The sequence below is a fragment of the Lutra lutra genome, chromosome 14 (genome assembly GCF_902655055.1).
Source record: "Lutra lutra chromosome 14, mLutLut1.2, whole genome shotgun sequence".
NCBI lineage: Eukaryota > Metazoa > Chordata > Mammalia > Carnivora > Mustelidae > Lutra > Lutra lutra.
This window is the reverse complement of record NC_062291.1, coordinates 2,361,606-2,388,828: the sequence shown is the minus strand read 5'-3', so window position 1 is coordinate 2,388,828 and position 27,223 is coordinate 2,361,606. Positions and strand designations below refer to the sequence as shown.

The window sequence follows — 27,223 nt, the reverse complement described above, 5'->3', positions numbered from 1 at the left end:
GAGCTTCCCAATAGACGCTAGGGCAGCTCCAGGGGGCACACCTCCACGCCAGCCCTTGTGCCGCCCGGCTGTGATGCCCTCTACGCTTGGCGCCTTCCCTCGAGCTGGGAGGCGAGGCCAGTGCCAGAATCCTGGGAGCCATTCTAAAGTCCCCAGGGACTGCCACTCATCTCCCCCAACCCCTTTGTCTTCCAGGAGCCGGGCCTCCCATGCCCCCTTCTCCCCCATGTCCCGCTCCAGCAGCTGCAGGCGTCAGGTTTCCCAGCGCACCTGGCCCTCCTCGCCCTCATTCTGATGCATTATTTATCCGAACTGGCAAGGACTATTTATAGCACCTCTGAAATGCAGCAGCCACTCTGTTCCTGGGAAAGTGGAACATGGAGACATTAAAGAGTATTTTCAAAAGCGAAAAACCTCCTTGCACGGACTCGTGAGGTTGCTGTCCCCATGCCTCCTCCAAAAATAGGCCTCCGGGCTGCCAGTTCCTTCTCTTGAATATCGGAGCTGCCGGCACCGCGCCGGGAGCGAGGGACGCATGAGCCACTTTGCTGCTCTTCCAAAAGGGTCCGTTCCAATGTCCCAGCTCTCTCCAAACCCAGAAAATCCTAGCATTCTTCCCTGAGTAGATGCCCATCTGATGCAAACGGAGGGAGCCAAGAAAACTAGCAAAGTGGCAAAAGTGCCTCCCACGGCAAGAAGCCAGGGATTCCAGAGGCTCTCGGGCTCTGCTCTCTATAGGAGCGCAAGCCCGTTTCATTTATTTATGTTGTAAAATGGGGATCGCTCTTATAACCATCTTTAGAACGTGAGTTTCAAATCCTTCTCTGCGTTACAAAATGGCTATCCTCTCCATCCCCTGAAATAACACGGTTCTCAACATAGCAAGTAGCAGAACCCATTTTAAATATCCCCTCTGGAATGTTTTTAGGCTTCTGGGAGGAAGCCCAGACACAACGATTTGCCTAGCGTCTCACAGATTTGTGTGATGCTGAATCAGAGCCCCGTGAGTCCAGACTGGTCCTCCGGCCAGAGCCAGGCGGCACCGCCGCCTTGGGGCTGGTAGGGGCAAGCCGGGAAACAGTGCTGAGTTTAGAGACCCGGGGAGGGTTGGGGTGCTGCTGAGAGTCTAACTGGACACCGTGGGGCAGTATTTTCCGGATGCCTGAGGGTCCTTGCTTTAATTTTCACTATTGACTGATGGATTGAGGTACTAAGCATCTCCTGTAAGAGTGGAAAATAGGGCAGGTGGTCAAAATCCCAGGTGTCAGCGAGCACTAAGGAATGGAGGCGGTAAGAAAGATTGTATAGAGGAACAAGAACCAAGAAGGTCCTTGGCAACCCAGGCTGCATTTCGCAGCAACGTGTGATCGCTGACATCCTTCTGGTCATAGAGGAAGCCAGGCCCCAGGCTGGCCAATCTGAGGCCTGTGCGGAGGTGGAAGGGAGAGCTCCTAGCTGCAGAGAGAAGCTAAGGCTTCTCTCCAGGCACGCAGCCCCTGACAGCAGTGAAGCATCGTGAAGGCCTTGTTCTCAAAGAGCTAACGAGCTAGAGAAGCCACAAAGACCAAACCCAAAACAGCAAGAGAATAACGCAGAACAGAGCGGTGCCCTGAGGGCTATGCTGCGGAACTCACGGTCCCCAGCAGCCGGAGAGGAGGACTGATCACTGTTTTTGGCTTCATAAAGAGAGTGAGGCTTCTGCTAGACTTTTGTATTATACAGGACCTCTCGATGATGACTATCAGAGCCTCGACTCACACCAGCTGAAGCACTAGCAGGGCATTTTTTTGGAAGGATAGAGTCGTCTCTTACAGACTCGTACAAATGAACTGAAGATGGCCGGTAGGTTCTGCCTTCCCTGCAGGCTGATTCATCAGCTCAAAGTCCACTGGCACCAAACTCAAATTTTTACGCAGCCAACTGATCTTTAAAATTGTCCAAACAGGGGCACCTGGGTGGCTCAGTCGTTAAGTGGCTGCCTTCGGCTCAGGTCATGATCCCAGGGTCCTGGGATAGAGCCCAGCGTCAGCCTCTCTGCTCAGCGGGAGCCTGCTTCTCCCTCTCGCACTCCCCCTTCTTGTGTTCCCTCTCTCCCTGTCTCTCTCTCTCTCTCTGTCAAATAAGTAAATAAATTCTTCTAAAACATTGTCCAAACAAACGCATTTTTAGCCATCTCAGGACTCCCTGCTCCGCCTTCCCTGTGAAATTTCATCCTACATCTGTTGGCCACTTGTCAGTTAGAACCTACGGTTCTAGAGTTGCTAAGGTCCTTTGGAGCTCTCTGACCCAGAGACTACCTGTGGAGATGCTAAGTGCCATTACCTAGACACGGGAGCCTCGTCCTTGATCATACCGTCCATCCAAAGTTCCCTTGCCCTTCTCACCTCCTGAATGGGGTCCCCTTATTACGGTTCTTGATAGTGTCATGCAGGTGGGGACTGCTGCCCTCATGCCTCCCACTCTGTCCTAGCACCACTCGATAAAGCCGTGTGTGACTGTTTATCCCAATCATACCATTTGCCTTGATCAGCCCCAAATCCTTCAAACCCCCTATGAGACTCAAAAGAAAACTAAACGACTAAGTCCAAGGAAGGAAGGAACCAGGACATCTAGGACACCCCCAATAGTGACTTCAGTTAAGACTCTTATCTCTGTCTTGCCTTCATTCTCATTTATTAAAGACTGGCTTTCCCCACAAGTGGGAGACAACACCATCCCTCTGAGCCAGCAGGAGTCTGGATGGTATGACTTTGCTTATGCAAGGGCCCTGGGGCTGGAGTTGGGGGGAGAAATTCCTTCCAAAAAGGTGACTGCTCGCCATAGGTCAGGTTCCCTGCAAACAGACTCTGAGAGGGGAGGCTGTGCCAAGGTTTACTGTAGAGTGCTCTTGGGACACACCTGTAACGAAGAAAGGGAGGAAGGATTGGCCAGTGGGAGAAGCTAACCTGTGGTGCAGCCCTGTTTTACCTGGGTGGCAGGTGATCCGACAGAGATCTCTTGAGCTGAGAGCTCTCCCCTGCTGAGGCAAGAGGGTTGGGCCCCTGTGTCCTCCCTTCAGCCAGTCATTGTTCCGGGCCCTTTCCCTGGGAGGGGGTGTAACCTTGGGTGAGGCAGATCTCTGAAGTTAAGGGTAACACCCCAGTGAAGGATGCAACTGGGAGCCATCAGCAGCTGAGAGGCTTAGACACTAGGGAATGGGTACACTGTCCCTAAAGAGGGCACTGGGGCAGTGCACCACCGCATCCATGACTGTCCACCTCTTATACTGCTCATATCTACTGGCTTCTCGTTATGAGTTTTTCTCCTATGCAAATAGCTGCTCTGGCATTTCAGTTGGTCTGGTTTCAAGGGAAATTGACACGAGATGGTGGTAGGCTGCTCTTGAGGTTATAACTGATAGCCATCAACCCCTCTTGCCACACACATTCTAGATTCAACCCACCTTTGGCTGGGACCTCTTGGGATGACCCTGACCCTTATTCCTGAGAGTTGTGAGACCCTGGTTACCATGAGCTTCTCACGCCATCACTACTCATGTCCATTTGCCATTAAAACTGGACATAGAAGTGCCAGGAGACTCCCCGTGGATTGCTCAGATGCTAAGTGTGTTTTTCCCTGCTCTCTCATGCAACATCAGTCCTACCCCTTCCTGATGACCGGATCAATAATCCCTGTAGGGATGGTGACCCTCTTCCTTGCCCTCACACCATCAGGTGATGGAGATGGGAGGCCTCAACTCCCAAAGTGGGCCACTGAGAGTTTTGGTAAGTGTGGCCACTCCTATTCAGCCTCGTGGGACTCATCAGCACGTAGTGTGATTGATTTCGGCTGCATATGCTTCCTGGAGAGTGACAGCCCATCCTCACAGGGGATCATCTACAAGCAGCAACTATGAGAGGCATTCTTTCTGCAATGCTCAGCTCCTGGGCGGTGCGGGACAAGTGGCTTATCTGCGAACACATGGCCTTACTTTCTTCTCTATAAAGTAAGTCCCTTGGCCTGCAAGAACATTGATATGATTCTTTGTAGATTGATGAAATAAATACTTTGTAAGTCCTCGATAATGGCCAAGGCCTTATGGACAGAACAGGCAAGCTCATACTGAGAACGTGTGTTGTCCCAGTCAGATCAATGGTACCAAGGGAATGGCAATCCCCACAAGTGACAATGCCATGTCAGGGCTCAGTGCCAGTCTGAGCTGGAGGGTTGAACATCTGGCAGCAGTAACAGCTACATGAGAATTGGTGAGAGGAAGCTCTTGCTCTTGGGCCCATCTATGACCTCCATCTTTGCCATGAAGCTACTGTGTTCATAAAGCCCTTACACCATCTCTGGAGTGGTTGACACGAATTTGCTGAGTCATTCTGTCCAGCTTGCTGTTCAAAGCCTCTTCAACAGTGGACACTCTTCAGTGGGCATTAAGGTATGATATTCTCTGGTGGTTCCATACAGATCTCCTCGTCCCTGCCTTCCCAATTCTTCTCCTTCCAGACCCTGACAAACCAGCTGGGCCCCTCATGATGGCCTGCGAATCCCTATAGACTCTTGCCTTGGACCTCTTCTTGTTCCATAACTGGGTGACCAGCTCCGCTGCCTGGATCTCTACCTCTAGAGAATTTTCCTTCCCTGCCATTTCAGGGTCGCTCCCAAAGAGTGCAGCTGCCATCTCTTTTCAGCAAACAGACAGAAGCTGAGCCATCCATGAACCAAGCTTGGCCCTTTCCTTTCCCCAGGTCATAAGGAAACCTCCCAAACAGCCATTACTGTGAGGTGCAGGAAAACTAGTGCAGAAATGATGGATCCCAGGGCCAGGAATCACCTGTTCACACAATCTACTTGTACCTTCTGACCCTACTTGTGCTTAAACTAAATGTATAGCCTCTACCTTCTGATAGACTGCTGTCAAGCCACCTACCTTATGACTTGATGAGTCTACAGAATCCAGTTTAGGCTGGACAGCTCTGGCCCTGCGGTCACTTGATCTCCACGACCAGATGTTCCATTTGCCAAGACCCAATAATGTGCCTAAATATGTTTGTTTGTTTTTCACATGGTGTAACATTCTCAGTTATATGGGGCATGGCCTTGTTCCAGAATCTTAGAGGTCTACTTTATGATTCTCCTACTAAGGATTAGCATCAACTCCAAAAGCCACCGTTCCATTCTGCTGCAAGTAACTCCAGCATCTGGGTCTTTTGAATCACACGGTCCAAAGAGCCGAGCTTACGATCGTTGTTGCCTGGACCTGTTGCAAAGCCTGCTTCTGCCTGAAGCGGGCAGATCACTCAGATCTTGTGGCCTTCTCCATCCCCCAGTAAGTGGGTCAGAGCGTGGAATTTTCTCAAGGGTGAGGTTTACTGCCCAAAGAATCCCAAATGGCCTACCAGGCATTGTACTTCTTTAATAATAGGAGGTATGAGATGCAATAAATAATCTTTTACTCAACGTGGTTTTAATTTGAATCTCCCTGATGGCTAGTGATGATGAACATTCTTTCATGTGTCTGAAAGCCATTTGTATGTCTTCATTGGAGAAGTGTCTGTTCATATCTTCTGCCCATTTTTTGATATGATTGTCTGTTTTGTGTGTGTTGACTTTGAGGAGTTCTTTATAGATCCTGGATATCAACCTTTTGTCTGTACTGTCACCATATCTTCTCCCATTCCGTGGGTTGCCTCTTTGTTTTGTTGACTGTTTCCTTTGCCGTGCAGAAGCTTTTGATCTTGATGAAGTCCCAAAAGTTCATTTTCGCTTTTGTTTCCTTTGCCTTTGGAGACATATCTTGAAAGAAGTTGCTGTGGCTGATATCAAAGAGGTTACTGCCTAGGTTCTCCTCTAGGATTCTGATGGATTCCTGTCTCACGTTGAGGTCTTTTATCCATTTTGAGTTTATCTTTGTGTACGGTGTAAGAGAATGGTTGAGTTTCATCCTTCTACATATAGCTGTCCAGTTTTCCCAGTACCATTTATTGAAGAGACTGTCTTTTTTCCACTGTATATTTTTTCCTGTTTTGTCGAAGATTATTTGCCCATAGAGTTGAGGGTCCATATCTGGGCTCTCTACTCTGTTCCACTGGTCTATGTGTCTGTTTTTATGCCAGTACCATGCTGTCTTGGTGATCACAGCTTTGTAGTAAAGCTTGAAATCAGGTAACGTGATGCCCCCAGTTTTATTTTTGTTTTTCAACATTTCCTTAGCGATTCAGGGTCTCTTCTGATTCCATACAAATTTTATGATTATTTGCTCCAGCTCTTTGAAAAATACCGGTGGAATTTTGATCGGAATGGCATTAAAAGTATAGATTGCCCTAGGCAGTATAGACATTTTAACAATGTTTATTCTTCCGATCCAAGAGCATGGAGTGGTCTTCCATCTTTTTGTGTCTTCTTCAATTTCTTTCATGAGTGTTCTGTAGTTCCTCGAGTACAGTTCTGTTACCTCTTTGGTTAGGTTTATTCCCAGGTATCTTATGGTTCTTGGTGCTATAGTAAATGGAATCGATTCTCTAATTTCCCTTTCTGTATTTTCATTGTTAATGTATAAGAAAGCCACTGATTTCTGTACATTGACTTTGTATCCTGCCATGCTGCTGAATTGCTGTACGAGTTCTAGTAGTTTAGGGGTGGAGTCTTTTGGTTTTTCCATATAAAGAATCATGTCATCTGCGAAGAGAGAGAGTTTGACTTCTTCATTGCCAATTTGGATACCTTTTATTTCTCTTTGAGATACCACCTTACACCAGTTAGAATGGCCAAAATTAGCGAGACAGGAAACAACATGTGTTGGAGGGGATGTGGAGAAAGGGGAACCCTCTTACACTGTTGGTGGGAATGCAAGTTGGTGCAGCCACTTTGGAGAACAGTGTGGAGATTAAAAAGATTAAAAGAAATTAAAAATAGAGCTTCCCTATGACCCTGCAATTGTACTACTGGGAATTTACCCCAAAGATACAGATGTAGTGAAAAGAAGGGCCATCTGTACCCCAATGTTTATAGCAGCAATGGCCACGGTCGCCAAACTGTGGAAAGAACCAAGATGCCCTTCCACGGACGAATGGATAAGGAAGATGTGGTCCATATATACTATGGAGTATTATGCCTCCATCAGAAAGGATGAATACCCAACTTTTGTGGCAACATGGATGGGACTGGAAGAGATTATGCTGAGTGAAATAAGTCAAGCAGAGAGAGTCAATGATCATATGGTTTCACTTATTTGTGGAGCATAACAAATAGCATGGAGGACAAGGGGAGATGGAGAGGAGAAGGGAGTTGAGGGAAATTGGAAGAGGAGGTGAACCATGAGAGACTATGGACTCTGAAAAACAAACTGAGGGTTTTGAAGGGGCGGGGGGGTGGGAGGTTGGGGGAACCAGGTTGTGGGTATTGGAGAGGGCACGGATTGCATGGAGAACTGGGTGTGGTGCAAAAACAATGAATACTGTTACATTGAAAAGAAATTAAAAAAAAAATAATCTTTTACTTTGGAGGGCACCCATAGGTGGGAGAGGACCAAATTTCCTTATACTCCTCCCATCTTTTGGAATGAATGTGTTGCTGAGCAGTCCCCTGCCCGCTCTGTTCATCTGGCCTAATGAACATTACACTGTCAATATAGTGGACTAATGAGATATTTGGTGGAATATCCAGACAGTTCAGATCCCTTTGAACTACATTCTGGCAGAGAGCAGGGAAATTAACACAGCCTTGGGGAAAGACCATGCACTTAAACCATTGTCTATCTTGTGTGAATGTGAGCCATTTCTGATCATTTTCCCTAATAGGAGTGGGTGAGAACTGACTCCTCAGGTCAAGGGCCACATACTACATGCTGGAGGTTAATCTAGCGAAGATATACCACATTCAACATGGCAGCTGTTCTTGGTGCTGCTACTTGGTGAGACTTATGGTTGTCCACCGTTGCTTGGCCGTGATCCACTGATTTTTTGCAGAGGCCAGAATGATGAATTATATTACCACACCTGCATTCCTTATGTTTTTAAAGTTTGCATTAATCTCTGGCGTTCTCCATGGGACTGGGCATTGTTTTTTACGTCCTCTCTTGGCAGTGGATGGGAGTAGTTCAGACCTTCTTGGTCTTTGCTGCATCAATACATTTTATCCTGCAGGTCAAAGAACCCATCAAAGGGTTTTGCCACCTGCCAAGGACCCCCGATACCAGTGTTCAATCCAGACCCTGTGTCCAACATCCTTGAAAGGACTGGAGACTCCCTTTTCCTTCTCTCAATGCGTGGTTGCCTCAGTAAATGGCAACAGATCCCATTGGGGCACTTCTAGTATGATGGCCAATTTCGTGTGTCACCTTGCCTAGACTATGATGCCCAGATGTTTGTTCAACCTGCAGTCTAAATGTTACTGTGATGTATTTTTTTAGATACGATTAACACTTAATTCAGTAGAATCTGGGTAAAGCAGATTAGTTTCCATAAGGTGGGTGGGTCTCAGCCAATCAGTTGAAAACTAAGAGTGAGCTGAGATAGGTTTTCCCGAAGAAGAAGAAATTCTTACTACTGAATTCTCAGGCTGCTGACCTGGCCTATGGATTTCAGATTTGCCAGCCACCACAATTGCGTGAGTAAATGCCTTAAAAATCTCTCCCTTTCTCTGAATGAAGATAGCAGGATTGGCAGAGGGAGAAGTCACCCTACCCTGAAGTTGCAACTGATACTTCAGGAGATCCTTTAAGGAATTCTGAGCCAGCAGTCATCAACAGCAGGGTATCCCTGGGAGGGGACAGAACCTTGGGGGAAGCTGTTCCCTGTAGCTGAGAGGGACGCAGCTATGAGCTGTCAGCAGCTGACATTCCCAGACTCTCGGAGATAAATGCACGAGCCCTGACATGGGGATCTGGGAGGAAAAGCACAGTATCCTCCATAGTGCTGTTCCATGAAAGGATGCTTGGCGTAAACATCCCAAAATAGTGGATAGGATCTGGCTACATGTAGCAGATGGTGAGGTCTGGGAAAAGGCTAGACATGGGAATGAGCATGGAATATTCTGGTGTGCAAGTAACCCAGCAGGTGGATAGAACAGGGGGGAAACCAAAAGTTGGTTCAGAGTATCTGTAATAACAGAAAAGGCATCATCTTGTCATTCCCTGGTTGGGGAAATTTTCTTCATATCTAGGTTGTTCTGAAGAACCAGTGAAATTGTAGCTTATGAAACCATAGCAATAATAGAATAAAGCAGGGTGCCTGGGTGGCTCAGTTGATTAAGTGACTGCCTTGGCTCAGGTCATGATCCCAGAGTCCTGGGATCGAGTCCCACTTTGGGCTCCCTGCTCAGTGGGGAGTCTGCTTCTCTCTGTGACCTTCTCCCTCTCATGTTCTTGCTCTCTCAAATAAATAAATAAATAAATTTTTTAAGGAAGAAAGAGAGAGGAGCGCCTGGGTGGCTCAGTGGGTTAAGCCTCTGCCTTCGGCTCAGGTCATGATCTCAGGGTCCTTGGATCGAGCCCCGCATCGGGCTCTCTGCTCAGCAGGGAGCCTGCTTCCTCCTCTCTCTCTACCTGCCTCTCTGCCTGCTTGTGATCTCTCTCTATATATCAAATAAATAAAATCTTAAAAGAAAAAAAAGAAAGAGAGAAAGAAAGAAGAACGAGGAAGGAAGGAACAAGGAAGGGAGGAAAGAAAGGGTCCCTGGGCAGCTCATATGTCAAGTGTCCGACTTGATTTCAGCTGAGGTCATGATCTCAGGGTTGTGGGATCAAGCCCCACGATGCGCTCCATGCTGCATGTGGATCCTGCTTAAGATTCTTTTCCTCTCTCTCTCTGCCCCTCCCCCACTCCTCTTCAAAAAAAAATAGGAATAAAACAAGGATTACAAATTGCAATGTCTACAGGAGCTGGGCAGGCAACATAAATAAATAAAGCAGGCTGAAGTTTACTCTTCCACAAGACCCATGTTGTGTCTACACTCTGCCTTGCCCCCGCTCGCCTGTATGAAGGCTTTGAGCAAATGAGAACATGGCAGCCCCTCCCGGCTGATGCAGCCCAATGCCAGGGTCAGGGCGCACAAGCCGGGTGCAGCCTGTGTCAGCTCCGTTTCATGCCTGTCTGCAGGGCAGACTCCACAACCGTTAGGCAGCCCTGCGAATATGTCCCGGTCCATTTTTCTTCAAACAAGTGACCTTTTCTACATTTTATTCAGGGAGAACAGCTGAAGCAGCAGGTAAACACCAGGGACATTCAGTCTCAGCGCCCGGGTGACAGCAGGGAGAGCTGAGGACTAAGGCAAACTGGCAATGTCATGCCCCACTGTGCCCTGAGGAATGTGGGTTTTGTGCTCCTACATCCTGTGGTTTTTGACAATGTCAAAAATCTGGATTTTTTTTTCCCTGTGAAATCTCCTGCTTTTTCATTTTATGCCAGGTTGTTTAAAAGGAAAAAAAAAAAAAAAAGAAGGGGCACCTGGGTGGCTCAGTGGGTTAAAGCCTCTGCCTTCGGCTCAGGTCATGATCCCAGGGTCTTGGGATCAAGCCCCGCATCAGGCTCTCTGCTCAGCAGGGAGCCTGCTTCCTCCTCTCTCTCTGCCTGCCTCTCTGCCTACTTGTGATCTCTCTCTCTGTCAAATAAATAAATAAAATCTTAAAAAAAAAAAAAAAAGAATAGTTCCATCCAAGCAAAACTTCACTGCTGGCTGTTGTTTTCCATCTCCAGACCTTCCATTTGCAATCTATCAATTCAACAGTCACTACCCCACCCCCGCCCCCGTCCCCTAGCAACATTCAGGGACACGCTCAGAGAAGGAGAGGGGAGTTTGAAGGACTGCTCAGTGGGTATGTCCTCTTGGTTTGAAACTGGAGCTGGAAGTGTTTTCTTCAGTTCAAAACCAAGTAAGTGAGAAAAAAGTCAAATAAGATAAGGATGCCGCAGAACCAAGTGTTGGGAGCAGGGATACTGAGAGCCTCAGAATCAGAGGAAAGTGCTTTCCTGCAAACAGGTAAAGGAGTGGCAGACATCCTGTTGAGTCCAACGAAACGATGCAAAGCCTTCTGGGGAATAAAATGATGAGCACTTCTTTATTTTCTAAAATCCAAACTTCCAACCTAAGCGGTCTCAAAGATTAATAATAAGGGTTCCTAATATGGGGGATCCACTGACTACCTTTTCCATTTTGGGCTATCAGAATGAGAATTTGAAACCGGCACATTGTGTTCTCTCTCTGGATGGGGCAAGGGGAGAGTATCCATCAGCCTAGGACTCAAAAGCCAGAGTTCTGAAAATGCATTAATCAAAGTTCTTTTCTGCAACCGACAGAAAACAAGTCTGGTGACCTTCAGTGAACAAGGAGATTTGTTGAAGATGTAATAGAGGAGGACAGAGTCCATGGGAGGCCAGAGGGCGAGGCTTGGGAAAGAACCAGGAAAAAGAGAGCAAGAGAGCGCTGGGGCCAGGAAGTGGGAATCCGTGCTCAGCCTGTGACTGGAGCATCCAGGCTACTATTTAAAGTAAGAGTCATTCTGAGCAGCACATAGATCTGTTTTGTTTTTCTAAACCTGAGTGGATCCAATCTTTATTTTTTAAATTGAAATATCTAGTGTTTTTATATTTAATGTAATTGCTATTATGTTTGAGATTAAACTTACTACATTACAATTTTTGTTTCACTTTTTAGTAATTGTTTTTTCTCTACTCTCTTACCTTCTTTTTCTTCCACCTTTCTAATCTGTATTAATGCGCCGAGCACAATATGAGGTCTATGGTTGTTTTGCTTTACATTTCTAGTTATTATGGTTTGAGCATCTCTTTTTATGATTCTTGGTCTTTTAAGTTTCCTTCATTGAACTGCCAGTTCACCATTTTTTTTTTAAAGATTTATCTGTTTTTTTTTTTAATATTTTATTTATTTATTTAACAGACAGAGATTACAGGTAGGCAGAGAGGCAGGCAGAGAGAGAGGAGCAGAGAGCCCGATGCGGGCCTCGATCCAAGGACCCTGGGATCATGACCTGAGCCGAAGGCAGAGGCTTTAACCCACTGAGCCACCCAGGTGCCCAAGATTTATCTGTTTTGAGAGAGAGAGGGAGACGGTGTGATTGAGGGGTGTACAGGGAGAGGAAGAATCTCAAGCAGAATTCCCACTGAGCTTAGGGCTTGACACAGGGCTCAGTCTAACGACTCTGAGATCATAACCTGAGCTGAAACCAAGAGTTGGACACTTACAAACTGACCCACCCAGGCACCCCCTGACTCTTCAATTTCTGGTTGAGCTTCCAACCAGATTCCTTTTTTTTTCCTTGATGACTTGTCAGAGCCCCTGCATTAAGCCAGACATCCATCCCTTGTTGGTTTTTTTTTTTTTTTTTTTAAGATTTTATTTATTTATTTGACAGACAGAGATCGCAAGTAGGCAGAGAGGCAGGCCGGGGGGGTGGGGGAAGCAGGCTCCTGCTGAGCAGAGAGCCCGATGTGGGGTGGACCCCAGGGCCCTGAGATCATGACCTGAGCCGAAGGCAGAGGCTTTAACCCACTGAGCCACCCAGGCGCCCCCCCTTGTTTGTTTTAGATGCTTCAGAAGGCTTCTCCTAATCTGTTAATTTTGTCCACAGCATCCTTTGTCAACTAAGAATCCTTTTTTTTTTTTTTTTTGGTGTAATCAGATCCATCCATTTTTTTCTGCTTTTGATTTTTCTCACTCCTAGACTGCTAACATTGTGTTCCATTAATTTTGCTCATCAGGGAGTCCCTCTTTATAATATCAAGTAGAATCCAGGGTTTTTTTTTCCCCCCACATCATTAGTGAGTTAGCTTGTCCTTTTCCCACCGGTTTGTGACAGTTTTCTGGAAAGGTATAAAGTTCACAAAGATCCGTCTCTGAGTGTGGCCTCCTGCCCCATTGATCTATTTTTTTTTTTTGTTAATATATATTTTTTAAGATTTTATTTATTTATTTGACAGAGAGAGAGATCACAAGTAGGCAGAGAGGCAGGCAGAGAGAGAGGAGGAAGCAGACTCCCGGCTGAACAGAGAGCCCGATGCGGGGCTTGATCCCAGGACCCTGAGATTATGACCCGAGCCGAAGGCAGAGGCTCAACCCACTGAGCCACCCAGGCACCCCAGATCTATTATTTTTGCTGTCGGTCAGTAACAGACTATTTCTATCACCATGACTTTTTAGGGGACATTAATATCTAGCAAGGCAAGTCTCCCTTCTCTTCTTATTCCAAATCAACTGCGCTATTACTTTACTCCTCCAGGCAAATTATAGAATAAGTTTATTGAATCTGAAAAAAATATTGATTCGAGTTTTTTTTTTTTAAGATTTTATTTATTTATTTGTCAGAGAGAGAGAGAAAGAGATCACAAGTAGGCAGAGAGGCAGGCAGAGACAGAGGGAGAAGCAGGTTCCCTGCCGAGCAAGGAGCCCGATATGGGACTCGATCCCAGGACGCTGGGATCATGACCTGAGCCGGAGGCAGCCGCTTAACCAAGTGAGCCACCCAGGCGTCCCTTGATTTGAGTTTTGATTAGAGGTTCAAACAATTTACCGATTTTGGAGATAGGATTCAATTTTTGTATATTCACAAGAATGTAGGATGTCTCTCTGTGTATTCGTGTAATCTCTTCCGTATTTTAGCTCAGATTCAGAGTTTTCGCTATTGTGGTTTTGCCAGTTCCTTGTTAAGTTAATCCCCAAGTAGTTTATATTTGCTATTCATGGTTCTTGATTTGCATTATATTTCTTACCTTCTTCTTGATTAAGTACTTTTATGATTCCATTTACTTTCATCTAATACCGTGTTGGGTATACATTCTCTTTTTAAGGTTTTATTTATTTATTTGACAGATAGTGATCACAAGTAGGCAGAGAGGCAGGCAGAGAGAGAGGAAGGGAAGCAGGCTCCCTGCTGAGCAGAGAGCCTTATGCGGGGCTTGATCCCAGGACCCTGGGATCATGACCTGAGCCGGAGGCAGAGGCTTTAACCTACTGAGCCACCCAGGGGCCCCTGGGTATACATTCTTTTACTATTTTTTAGTGGTTATCCTAAATTAAGACACAATCTTAATTTATTAAAATCTATTATAAATTATTAATTTTGCCATTTCCTGGAATACAAAGATCTTAAAATATTTTATCTACATTTATCCCTCTTCTGCTTTTCATGCTATTGTTTTTGAGTATTTGATTTCTACCTGTATATATTTAAATCCCACAAGACATTATGATTATTGTTAGAGATAGTGTTCATTTTTGTTTATCTATATTCTTTTCCCTTTGTTAGCCTCTACCTGGGAACATTTGTGTTCTGATTAAAGACTCCCTAGTGTAGTGTATCCTTCAGTGTAGGTCAGTTGGTGGCAAATTCTCTCAGGATGTGTGGTATATGTGACTTAAATATCTTTATTTCACCTTTTTTTTTAAGGTTAGCTTCACAGCATAGGCTTCTAGCTTGGCAGTGTGTCCCTTCAGCAGTCTGAGAATGACATGGTCTTCTACTTCCATTGATTATATGATAAAAAAGCTGTCAGTCTGGGGCGCCTGGGCAGCTTAGTCATTTGGGCATCTGCCTTTGTCTCGGGTCATGATCCCAGGGTCTTTGGATCAAGCCCTACATTGGGCTCCCTGCTCAGCAGGGAGTCTGCTTCTCCTCTCCCTCTGTCTGCACCCTGCTTGTGCACTCATGCTCTCTCTCTCTCTGTCAAGTAAATAAATAAGAATTAAAAAAAAAAAAAAAGCCATCAGTCTTACTCTTGCTTTTTCAGGAAAATCTTTGTGTGTTTTTTTTTTTTTTAATGTGCTTTAGGACTTTGCCTTCATCTTCCCCCCAACAGTTTCAGCAGTATGATTTGCCCATGTGTGGCTTTCTTCGTATTCATCCCATCTGGATACATAGAGCTCCTCAACTCTGAGATCTGATGTTACTCCTCACTCCGAGATCTGATGTTACTCCTCAACTCTGAGATCTGATGTGACTCATCACCTTGAAAAACCCTCAGTCATTATCTCTTCAAATATTTTTTGTATGTTCATTCCCTCCTCTTCCTCAGTGGCTGAATTTATGTATATGCTGTGAACCATATGACTTCATGTCCTTTCTTGTATTTTTAAAATACACTTCTCTTGGGGCACCCCGTGGCACAATTGGTTAAGTGGCCAATGCTTGGTTTCAGCTCAGGTTGTGATCTCAGGGTCTTGAGATAGAGCCCCAAGTTGGGCTCTGTGTTCAGAGTGGGGTTGGCTTGAGCTGTTCTCTCTCTCCTTCTGACACCAGCCACACTCTCTCTGTCTCTCTGTCAAATAAGTAAATAAATCCTTAAAAATATATTAAGAGGCACCTGGGTGATTTAGTCATTAAGCTAAGGTCATGATCCTAGGGTCCTGGGATCCGGCCAAACATCAGGCTCCCTGCTCATTGGGGAGACTGCTTCTCCCTCTACAGCTCCATCCCCCCCTGCTTACATTCCCTCTCTTGCTGTCTCTTTCTGTCAAATAAATAAATGAAATCTTTAAAAAAAATAAATTAAAATAAAATCCACTTGTCTTTTCCTACTCCTATCTGGTTATTTTCTTCTGGCTTGATTTCCAATTCACTTTTTCTCTTTTTCAGTTTTGTCTAATCCATTATTAAGCTTATTTGTTGGGTCCTTAATTTTAATTATCATGATTCTTAGTCATAAAATTTCCAGATACAAATTATCCCTGTAGTTTGCATTTCTCTGGACTACATGTTCCATATTGTTTTTAAACTTTCTTGAACATATAAATCATAGTTCAAGTCTGATTCTAATCATTTCAATATCTAGATTGCCTGTGGGAATATTTCTATTATGTGATTTTTCTTTCTTTTGGCTTTTGGCCTGTTGTACTTTTGCATGCCTGGTCATTTTTAATTGAATATCCACATTTTGTACAAATATTTTGAGGCTCGATATGTTACCTTCCATTTACTTGTGCTTGGGGCAAGCAGTTGGGGGAGGGGCAGATGACTTGAAAACGACTTGGGACGGAGCTGATCTGAAGTTGAACTTTGGCACTTTCGAGAGCCCGGCTATTTCTGGTTCACTCTTTCTGTTAGGTATAGTCCTTCAGGATCTCATGTGAAGGGCTGGGGTGTTTGCTGGGATCTCTCTTTCTTGGTGGTTATTGAACATCAGCTTTTTCCCAGGCTCTAAGTCACTGCTTTCACGTTTGGAATAATTAATTGCCTCAGTGGAAGGTGCAGCACCAAATGCAGCTCATTTTTTCTGGATTTCCTTTCTCTCTGGAATCTTGACTCCTCAAGTCCTCACGCCTTCAGTATCTCTAATGTTGGGGAACCAATTTCTTAAAAACATTTTCTTTCTTGCTTGTTTGTCCTTTCTCAGGAGAGAGGTAGGTTTGAGATAAGCTACTCTACCTTTGCCAGAGTGGAAGTCCCCAGTATATTTTTAAAAAGATTCTATTTATCTATGTATTAATTAATTAATTAATTAAGAGAGCAAGGGGAGGGGAAGAGGGAGACGGAGAATCTCCAGGAGATTCTGCACTGACCATAGAGTCTGAGGCAGGGCTTGATCCCAGGACCCCACGATCACGACCCAAGCCAAAACCAAGAGTCAGACACTCAACTGACTGAGCCAAGCACACTGTCCCCAGCATATTTTTAATATTAAACAGAATATCAAAGAGAATCTGAAAATATTACAATGTGTCATGTGTAGAAGTGTTAGCCTTGCTCCTTACAGATTCTGTTTCATTTATACATTCATTTATGTATCATATATCAGGTGGAGATGTAAAATAGAACTCTTACTGTGGGTCGTCATTGAGACAAACTGAAACATACTGTCTTTTTTTTTTAAGATTTTATTGATTTATTTGACAGAGAGATCACAAGTAGGCAGAGAGGCAGGCAGAGAGAGGAGGGGAAATAGGCTCCCTGTTGAGCAGAGAGCCCGATTCGGGGCTCGATCCCAGCACCCTGAGATCATGACCTGAGCCGAAGGCAGAGGCTTAACCCTCTGAGCCACCCAGGTGGCCCTGGAACATACTGACTTAAGCCACACTGAAAATTAGTCTCTGTGCTTTATAGTAAGTGTGATATGCAAGAAAACACACTGGCCTTGGAATAAAAGATGCGGGTTTACATCCTGACTCCATCTTAACTGATTATGTCAAATAGGCCAAGTACTTACACTCTCTGTCTCTGTTTATCTGCAAACTGAAGAATTTGGGTGAAATGCTCTGTGATGTCCTTACCATTGTTTTCCTCTCAACTTCTTTAATTCAAAAGTTACTTAGAGTCTGTTTCTCACATTTCCCACCTGCACATGGAGGCGATGGAAATAAGAGCTCATAAGGATGCACATTTCTCACGTTTTGATGTCTCCGTAGTTGATGCGTCTTACCATTGACAGCATCCTATAAACACTGTCAGCTGGTCATGACTCTGCAGTCAAGACCTTCGAACGTGCTGACTTGGTCACGGCCACACATAGTCATCACCTCGGTTAACTGGGTCCCATGGGGTACCACCATATTGAATTTAGTTGCCATTTTAAAAATTCCTCAGAAAGATAACAATCTGTTTCAGGACTGCAATAAAAAGTCATCATGAATGGAGAAAGGCCCAGAAAAGAGCAGTGGATGGGGCGCCTGGGTGGCTCAGTGGGTTAAGCCTCTGCCTTCGGCTCAGGTCATGATCTCAGGGTCCTGGGATCAAGCCCCACATCAGGCTCCCTGCTCAGCGGGGAGCCTGTTTCCCCCTCTCTCTGCCTGCCTGTCTGCCTACTTGTGATCTCTCTCTCTCTCTCTGTGTCAAATAAATAAATAAAATCTTTAAAAAAAAAAGAACAATGTAATGTAAACTGGATATTAGTATATACAGCAGTTGGCTGAATCAAGTTAAGCTAGAAGTATGTTTCTTAGACTCTCTCCCTCTATGAAGTTTCAGGTTACAAATGACCAAAGGAGGAATCAGCACGACATTTAAAAGCTGGAAATGAAACAGGTGCCGTTACTGTCAGATAGCCCTTGTGGTCAGATGCAGTGAAAGATAGATACAGAAGAGCCCACCGATTCTAGCTTTTTCTTTGTTTTCTCGACTCCATTCACTTTTTTTTTTTTAATCCCTGCTGCTGACCTTGCTGACCAACAATGGCCTCAGTCCAGAAGCCATAAGTATGCAGGGTGACAGTTTCCCCTAGGCTTCTCTACCTGCTCTCATCTGTGATGACCTAAAAGCTTTGACTTGTCCCTCTCTGCCGACATTTCAGGCGGGCTGGCTGCTGAATCTTTTCTGACTGTGGTACCTGTTTGTGGACCCTTCCTTCATGTCTTCCAGAACTGTGCAGTAACTTCCAGAACCATGCTCTTTACTGGACTTGCTCCCCTGATAGAACCCTGACTCATGCTGGGTAGCAATCCCATCATTGCCTGAGTGTTCAAAATTCTCTACTTTCTTGCAAAGCAACAACCAAGTGCTTTGCGGATTCTAAAAAATGAAGATGTCTATGATAGATGAAGCTGTTTTACATTTTGTGCTGAGATTCATACAAAAGTCTTGTCTTTCACCCACCAAGCAATGCAGTAGAAAGTGGGAGAAATCACCAAATTGTTTTGAATAGATGAAACAGATGAGCGGTGAGAGGCTGCAATGACCCCTGTGTGTATCCCATGGTTCAATATTTTTTTTAAAGATTTTATTTATTTATTAGAGAGAGAGAGAGAGCACAAGTAGGCAGAGCAGCAGCAGAGGGAGAGGGAGAAGCAGGCTCTCCACTGAGCAGAAAGCCCAATGTGGGGCTTGATCCCAGGACCCAGAGATCCCAACCTGAGCCAAAGGCAGAGGCTTAACCCACTGAGCCACCCAGGCACCACCCATGGTTCAATCTTCAAGGTAGTGACTATGGTAGTTGGAGATGGCCCAGTCCTCTGTCCTTGTGTGTGAGTACTGCTCCTCCCTTCAGTGTTGAATCAAGGGCACCGTGATTTTGGCTCAAGTCATGATCTCAGGGTTGTGGGATTGAGCCCCATGATAGACTGTGCTGGGCTTGGAACCTGCTTGAGATTCTTCTTCCCTCTGCCCTCCTCCTCCTCCTCTCTTTCTCTCTAAAAAAAAAAGAGGAGAGTCTAATTTCTCTCCTCTGGAATCTCAGCTTGACCAATAGAAGGCAGCAGAAATGTTCTGGGATTTCTGAGGCTACATTATAAGAAGCCTACAACCTCTTCCTGGGTCTTTCCAAATTCTCACTCTTGGCACGCTCCTGGAAACAGACACCATGTAGTGACAAAGTTCAAGTCACATGCAGAGGCCATGTGCAACCCTCCAGCCAATGGTCCAGCTGAGCTCCCTGCCAACAGCCCACATCAACTTCCAGGCATGGGAGGGAGCCATCTTGGATGTCCAGCCATCATGTGTCTGACAGCTCCAGCTCCAGTAAACCCCTGATCCCAGCTGCACCACATGAGAGACCCAAGGGAGAAACCAAGATGAGTCTAGACAGAACTGTGAGATAGCATCCAATGGGGATTGGATACAGCCACTAACTTTGGGGATAGTTTGCTTATTAGCTTTGTAGCAATAGATAAGCAGAACAGTGTCAAAGTTTAATTGGCACTTTTCCCTTTTATTCATACTAAAATTAATGTGCATTTATAATTATTGGCATCTCACATTTGATGATAATAAGTAATAAGGTTCGCACTTCACAGTCTTGCTTTGAGAATCAAGTATTTCTACTCACAAAATCTCTCATTATTTTCATGATTTCTAAGAGGAGGACTATAGACTTAAAATAGATATGCTCCATGTTATTCTCCTGCCTTTGTCCTCGCTTCTTGTGTACCTCTCTTCTCAGCTCCCCGCTGTGATTCTCTCTAGGGACCTAATTCCATTCAGGTTTCTGTCTCTGTTTCCTTTTCCCCTCACTGTGTCTCTCTTCCTTCTCTTGATGAAAACGCAACCATCTCTTAAGCTCTAGCAGTCTGTGATTTCAGAATAAAGTCACAAACCCAAATTAGAGGTACCTTGTTCATGCGGGGTCTTTGACCTCCTTCATGAGTTCTCAGGGTGTTTTCTTCACTTAGGGGTGGGTTCCCTACCTACTTCCTTTGTGAATTCTGTACCACATCACACTAACACCATCCCTACAGCCAGGGACCCTGTCCTGCTAATGACAGCGACCTGCCAGTGCCACCAGCCTGGACTCTCTTGGCCCTCAACACGGGGCAGAGGCACCTGCTGGACCCCTGCTGCTTCAGCTCACAACTACTTTGTTGACTCCCCAACCCAACGAAAATGAGGCTGTCATTTCTTTCCATACCTATGGTTACTCCTGCCCCTTCCCTCAATTTTACACAGACCTTATTTTATAATAGTTTTAGGTTCGCAGTAAAATTGAGGAGAAGATACAGAGAGGTCCCAAAGGTCCCTACCTTTAGGCACGCTCAGCCTCCCGCATCAACAGCATCCAGAATGGTACACCTGTTACAGTTGATGAACGTGCATCGACACATCATCATCAGCCAAGCCCACAATTTACATCAGGGTTCACTCTTTGTATTGTATGGTCTGTGGGTTTGATACATGTGTAATGACACGTATCCATCATTAGAGTATCCTGCAGAGTAGTCACACTGACCTAAAAATCCCCTGCGCTCTGCCTATTTATCCTTCCCTTCTTTCAACCCCAAGAACCCCTGATCTCTGTACTGTCTCCATAGTTTTGCCTTTCCCAGAATGTCATATCGTTGGAGTCATACAGTATACAGTTGTTTTCAGACTGCCTTCTTCCACATTGTAACATGAATTTAAGTGTCTTCTGTGCTTTTTCATAGCTGGATGGTTCATTTCATTTCCTTTTAGTGCTGAGTAATATCCCATTGTCTGGATGGACTGTTCACCTACGGAAGGTTGTCTGGATCTCTTCCGAGCGTGGGCGGTTACAAACAGAGCTATTCTGAACACCTGTGTGCAGGTTTTTGTGCAGATGTAAGTTTCCAGCACATTTCGTTGAGCACGATGAAGGGACCGTAGGGTAGATGCTTGTTTCGTTTTGTGGAATTCCTGTTGCTCCATGGACTCATCAGCATCTGCTATTGTCAAATATTTGGGACTGGGCACCAACTCAGAACACAGAACTGCTCTCAGAAGCCCTTTCTGTTCCTTGAACCCTTACAGAATGTACCCACAGATGGTACAGAAATTGTCCTGTGTGTTGGGGGGGGAACGCACATTATTCTGAACTTGAGGGAATTCACGGGATCATGGCACCAAGGTCCCAGGGCCAACTCCCAGGCATAAATTCTTAAGTTTGTGGAAATTTCTATCCTACAAAGCCAACCCTCAAGTAGGAAACAAGGACAGTGATAGAGAGCCTCTCAAACCCTGAGCCCATTGGGGGATTTATTTACGCAGGAACTACTTGTACTTCTTAGAAGAGTGTGCTGATGTGGGGACCTCAGGCCGTCAGCTAAGGGGACAGCCATCTACGAAGGGACTTCTTCACCAAATCTCCAGCAGAGCCACAAATTCATGCTTAAATTTGAGTGGTTTATCACACTATATGGAACTAAGATGCCTAAAGAGGAAAGACAAGCTTTCTCCTTGCTTCTGGCTCCTCTGTCCTGTGAATCAATCTTCCAAATTTTGGCCACATCTAATGTGAGTCACTCGCTTGCCCCTCTCACTGGTTATCCTGTAAGGGACTGGAAATGAAGATGCAAATTATTATTAGTTGTCTCAATTTGTCAAAGGATTTTGGTAGTGAGAAACACGCACCCATTTTGCTTCCCCCCCTTTTTTTTTGAATCAAGTTACTTTGCACAAAGCATCTTTTGTTTCCCCAAAGCCTATTTTTTTCATCGCCCAACCCCCACCTGCTCTGAGCTGCCAGGGAGAAGTGTTTTCCTGCCATTTCACGATTATTCTCCTCCCCCTCCCAACTCCCCCAGGAAGGCTGCCTGGCCAGCGTCTGTTTCCAACTGCCACTCAGTTTGGCACAACTCAGCCAGCCAGCCCTGGCAACCGGGGGTCAGCCGGGGAAGGAGGAGAGGAGGTGGGCTCGTGGTGGTGGTGGTGGTGGTGGTAGTGGTGTGTGTCAGGGGGTGTCCAAAGGGAGGTGGCCAGGGTGGGCTGGGAATGTGGGAGTATGGGCACCCTGTCTGTGCCCTTTCTGGGACACAGCCCTTCCATTCTGCAGGCTTGCTGAGCACCAGCTCCCTGCAAGGCATGTTTTAGGTCTGGAAGGAAAGATTAAACATAAACTCTCACACACACACACACACACACACACACACACTCACACACACACACAGTAGGAGTCCGCCCATGTTGCCATAACAAGGTATCACACATCGGGTGGCTTAAACAGCAGACATTTATTTCCTCCTCATTCTGGAAGCCCAAAGTCCAAGTTCAAGGTGTCAGCAGGACTGGCTTCTCCTGAGGTCTTTGTTCTTGGCTTGCAAATGGGTGCTTTCTCCTTGTGATTTCACAGTCTTCCCTCCGTACATATCCGGTGCTCATCTCCTCTTCCTGCAAGGACACCAGCCATGTTGGATTAGGGCCCACGCTCATGACCTTATTTTACCTTCTTACCTCTTTAAAGATTTTATTTATTTATTTGTTAGAGAGAGAGAGGGAGCGAGCATGAGCACAGGCAGACAGAATGGCAGGCAGAGGCAGAGGGAGAAGCAGGCTCCCCGCTGAGCAAGGAGCCCGATGTGGGACTCGATCCCAGGATGCTGGGATCATGACCTGAGCCGAAGGCAGCCGCTTAACCAACTGAGCCACTCAGGCGTCCCCCTTCTTACCTCTTTAAAGAACCTATCTCCAGATACAGCCACATTCAGAAGCCCTGGGGGTGAGAGCTTCAGCGTACGAAATTTGGGAGAACACAGTTCAACCCATAATACACTCATGTACATAGAGATACATGTGTACACACATGCGTAGCCTTTCTTTCTTCAAGGATTTTGATATTGCTGAATCCATGCAGGGAAAAGATTTTGAACTGTGGTCTGTCTGGGCATGACTTTAAAGGCCATGCCCAGGGGAGTCACAAAATTGTTCCTAACCTCAGTTAACTTCAAAGCTGAACCTGGCTCTGATTTTTGAGGGGCTATTGTTGTTTTTTTTGTTTTTGTTTTTTGTTTTTCTGCACTCATGGTTCTAAGACTGTGGGAATTGAGCAGAGCAGCTGTGGGGTTGTTTTGACTGGGTCTGGGGCAGTAATTTTCAAAAAGAGGGCTGGAACTGCTGGTCTTGGGATCACCAAAGATGCTTGTTAAACATGCCTTCTTTCCCAGCAATAAAAGTGAACAAAGTATTGCCCTACTTAGCAATACTGATGAGTCTCTCCAGCATAATGTTGAGCAAAAAAAGCCAGGCACACAATAATACATTCTGTGTGATTCCATTTTTAGTTTATATTTTTAAACCCGTGCATAACTAATCTATGATATTGAAGGGTATGGACCTAACTGTGAGGGAGGTCAAGGGGGTTCATGGCAGTGGCAGCCTCAGATTGTGGTTACATGACAACTTCTCAAAACACATACTTCTGACTTGTGCATTTTGCTGGGTGCTTGTTTTTCTTGAGTTTTAGGAAGTTTATATAAAAAAAAAAATAACTCAGAGGCGCCTGGATGCCTCGGTCAGTTAAGCATCCAACTCTTGAGTTGTCTCTGGTCATGATCTCAGGGTCATGAGATGGACCCCCACATCCTGGCTGTGGAGCCTACATAAGATTCTCTCTCCCTTTTTCCCTACCCCCTTCCCTCTCCTCAAGCACACATGCTCTCTCACTCTTTCTCTAAAAGAAAAGAAAAGATCTCCCATGTTTTCCCTTTGACTTTCCAAGCCACCATTTCTCTTACTTTGAATCTTATTATCATCAAGCCATGGGGTAATCCCTTCTCTTTTCCTTTAGTAAGTTGAAAACTCCTGAGATTTCCAAAAGAACTTCACTAAGGCCGATGATATACCAAACATCAGCAGAGAAAATTTAGAAGGGAAAAGAACCCCAGGTTTATTTAGAATGATATGGCTTTTAGCACGGTTTGGGGGTCTCCTGCCCATTTATTGAGTTGGCCAGAGGAGGTGAGGGGAGAAGAAAAGAGGGGGAGAGAGAGGGAGAGGGAGGGAGGACAAAGGGGAGGGGAAAGAGGGAGGAAGAAAAGGAGGAAGGGAGAAAAGCCAACTTTTGGTGACTTCTTCTAACCTCACCAAGTTTATGCTGGATTTCAGGGGATGAATCACTTCAGACTTGCAACCTCCTGCCTTGTTAGTCTCTGAAATTCCTGTTTTCCCTTAAACTTCGCCAAATCTTGCATTTTTCATGACGTTCTGAAGGATGGATCCTGGGGGAGCCGCCCAGGCTTGAGGGAGGGGCAGGTGGGATGAGGGCGCAGGCCACACAGCTCTCTCTCCTCTCCCGACTTGGGATTCTGCATTCTTGGGGACACAGGGGTGAGAAGGTCAAGTATGGTGTCTTCCTGTCTCCCCCAGACAATCTGTATTTATCTTCCCGAAGCAGCTAGTCCCCTCAGGAATGTTCAGAGTTCTGTGTAATTGAACTGGATGACTCTACTAAGAAAACATATAGACCCATGAAAGACGTTGAAGATGGCACCAAGAAATGGAAAGATATTCCATGGTTATGGATTGAAAGAACCAACATTGTTAAAATGTCTATAGTGCCCAAAGCAGTCTACACATTGAATGCAATCCCTATTAAAATACCAACAGCATTTTTCACAGAGCTAGAGCAAATAATTCTAAAATTTATATAGAACCACTTTCAAAGACCCCATGTAGCCAAAGCAACCTTGAAAAAGCAAAACAAGGCTGGAGGCACCACAATTCTGGGCTTCAAGTTATGTTACAAAGCAACAGTGGTCGAAACAGTAGGGTACTGGCACAAAAACAGACATGTAGATCAATAGGACAGAATATAAAACCCACAACTATACGGTCAATCAATCTTTGACAAAGCAGGAAAGTATATCCAATGGGGAAAAGTCTATTCAACAAATGGTGTTGGGAAAACTGGATAGCTACATGCAAAAGAATGAAACCGAACCATTTTCTGACACCGTACCCAAAAATAAATTCAAAATGAAATAAAGACCAAAATGGAGACATGAAACTATAAAAACTCTAGAAGGGAACACAGGCAGTAATTTCTTTGACATTGGCCATAGTAACTCTTTTCTAGACATGTCTCCTGAGGCAACGGAAACAAAAGCAAAAATAAACATTGGGACTTCATCAAAATAAATAGCTTCTGTGCAGTGAAGGAAATAATCGACAAAACTAAAGTCAGCCTATGGAACGGGAGAAGATATTTGCAAGTGACACATCTGATAAAGAGTTGGTGTCCAAAATACATAAAGAACTTATAAAACTCAACACTCAAAACACAAATAATCCAACTAAAATCTGGGCAGAAGGCATGAACAGACATTTCTCCAAAGAAGATATCCAGATGGCAACAGACACAGGAAAAGATGCTCCATCACTGATCATCAGGGTCATGCAAACCAAAACTAAAATGAGATGTCACCGGACACTGGTCAGAATGGCTAAAATCAACAACACAAGAAACAACAGGTGTTGGCAAAGATGTGGAGAAAAAGGACCCCTCTTGCACTGTTGGTGGGAATGCAAACTGGTGCAGCCACCATGGAAAACAGTATGGAGGTTCCTCAAAAAGTTAGAAATAAAATGACCCTACAGTCCAGCAATCGCACTACTGGGTATTGACCCAACGAACACAACAACGTTAATTCGAAGGGATACATTCACCCTCATGCTTAGAGCAGCATTATCTCCAAGAGCCAAACTGCGGAAGCAGCCTGAGTGTCCATCAGTCGATGAATGGACAAAGAAGACGTGGTATTTGTGTACATACATATGAATATTATTCAGCCATAAAAAAGAATGAAATCTTTTTGCACAAGATGAGTATGATGAGGAGAACAAGGCATGAGAAATGTAGCCAAAATTAAATCTTAGAGCTTGCAGCCCACTGATAGATCCTGAAACACACACTGTGACCTTTCTCAAGGAACTCACAGCTGCCTGAATGTTGATGTTTTGCTAGAGACTAAGAGTAACTTTATCTTAACAACAACTAGTCCCTCAAGGTCCGGAAAGCCTTCCTTCCAAATTCTTTAGAGACTTATGCTTTCCCTAACCCCTGCTAATTAAAAAGTATATAATCAGTCATGCCTCATGATCCCAGTGCAGCTCTCTCTGCCCAGGGGTCCTGTCCCTGTGCAATAATAAAACACCTTTTTGCATCAAAGATGTCTCAAGAATTCTTTCTTGACCATTGGGCTCAATGTTCCCACATCAGATGGAGCTAGAGAGCATCATGGTAAGCGAAAGAAATCGGTCAGAGAAAGTCAAATATCATATGATTTCACTCATATGTGGATTTTAAGAAACAAAGGAAGAACGGAGAAAGAAACTAACAAGGAAACAGGCTCTTAACTACAGAGAACACACTGATGGTCACCAGAGGGCAGGTGGGTGGGGGGATGGGTGAAACAGGGGATGGGGATTAAGGAGGACACTTGCGGAGATGAGCACTCGAATCCCAGTATTGTATACCTGAAACTAATTCAAAACTGCATGTTAACTAACTGGAATTAAAACCTTTTAAAAAGAAAAAGAAAAAGAATTAATAAAAGAAAAGAAAAGGTATGCCCCCTCACAAGCCAGCTGTCCTACCCCAAGACTGATGCTAATAGAGAGGAAAAAATAGCTCCATGCCCTTTCACAACTTTTAAACCATGTTTTCTTTTTAAAAAATTTTTATTGAATTTTAATATACATATAGAAATGCACATAATCGTGAAGCGCACAGCTTGATTTTACCAACAGAGCCACCTGTGTAACCAGCACTCCCAGCAGGAAATAGCAGCCCATCTGGGGTCCCACCTGTCGCTGGCCCCTCCCCCAGCAAGGGTGGCCTGCCTTCTAACAACCTCACTATGTGTGTGCAAGATAGAACTCGGTCATGTCTGCCTTCTTCACTCTGTTGTGTTTGTGAGCATCTCCCCTGTCGGGGAATGTGATTTGTTCCTTCTCAACACCGAATGGCATGCCACTGTGGGGACATAATCACAAATGATTGTTCCATTCTACTGTTGGGGGACACTTAAGTTCTTCTCGGGTCTGCGTTATTATGAATACTGTTGCTTTAAACACGTTCACCCGTGCAGCTTAGTGTGTGTGCATATGCTTTTCTGTTGGGTCTGCACCCTCTAC

At 45.1% G+C, this 27,223-nt stretch overlaps 1 protein-coding gene across 1 annotated transcript in view; it reads right to left on the bottom strand.

Moving 5' to 3' along the window:
- Positions 1-22,316: 22,316 nt before the first annotated feature.
- Positions 22,317-27,223, bottom strand: part of LOC125085036 (translation initiation factor IF-2-like) — a 72,358-nt gene continuing 67,451 nt past the window's right edge. The window contains exon 2 of the mRNA XM_047703155.1: positions 22,317-22,480. Coding sequence (XP_047559111.1) covers positions 22,361-22,480 — 120 coding nt within the window. The 3' untranslated portion in view covers positions 22,317-22,360. The remainder of the gene's footprint in view (positions 22,481-27,223) is intronic.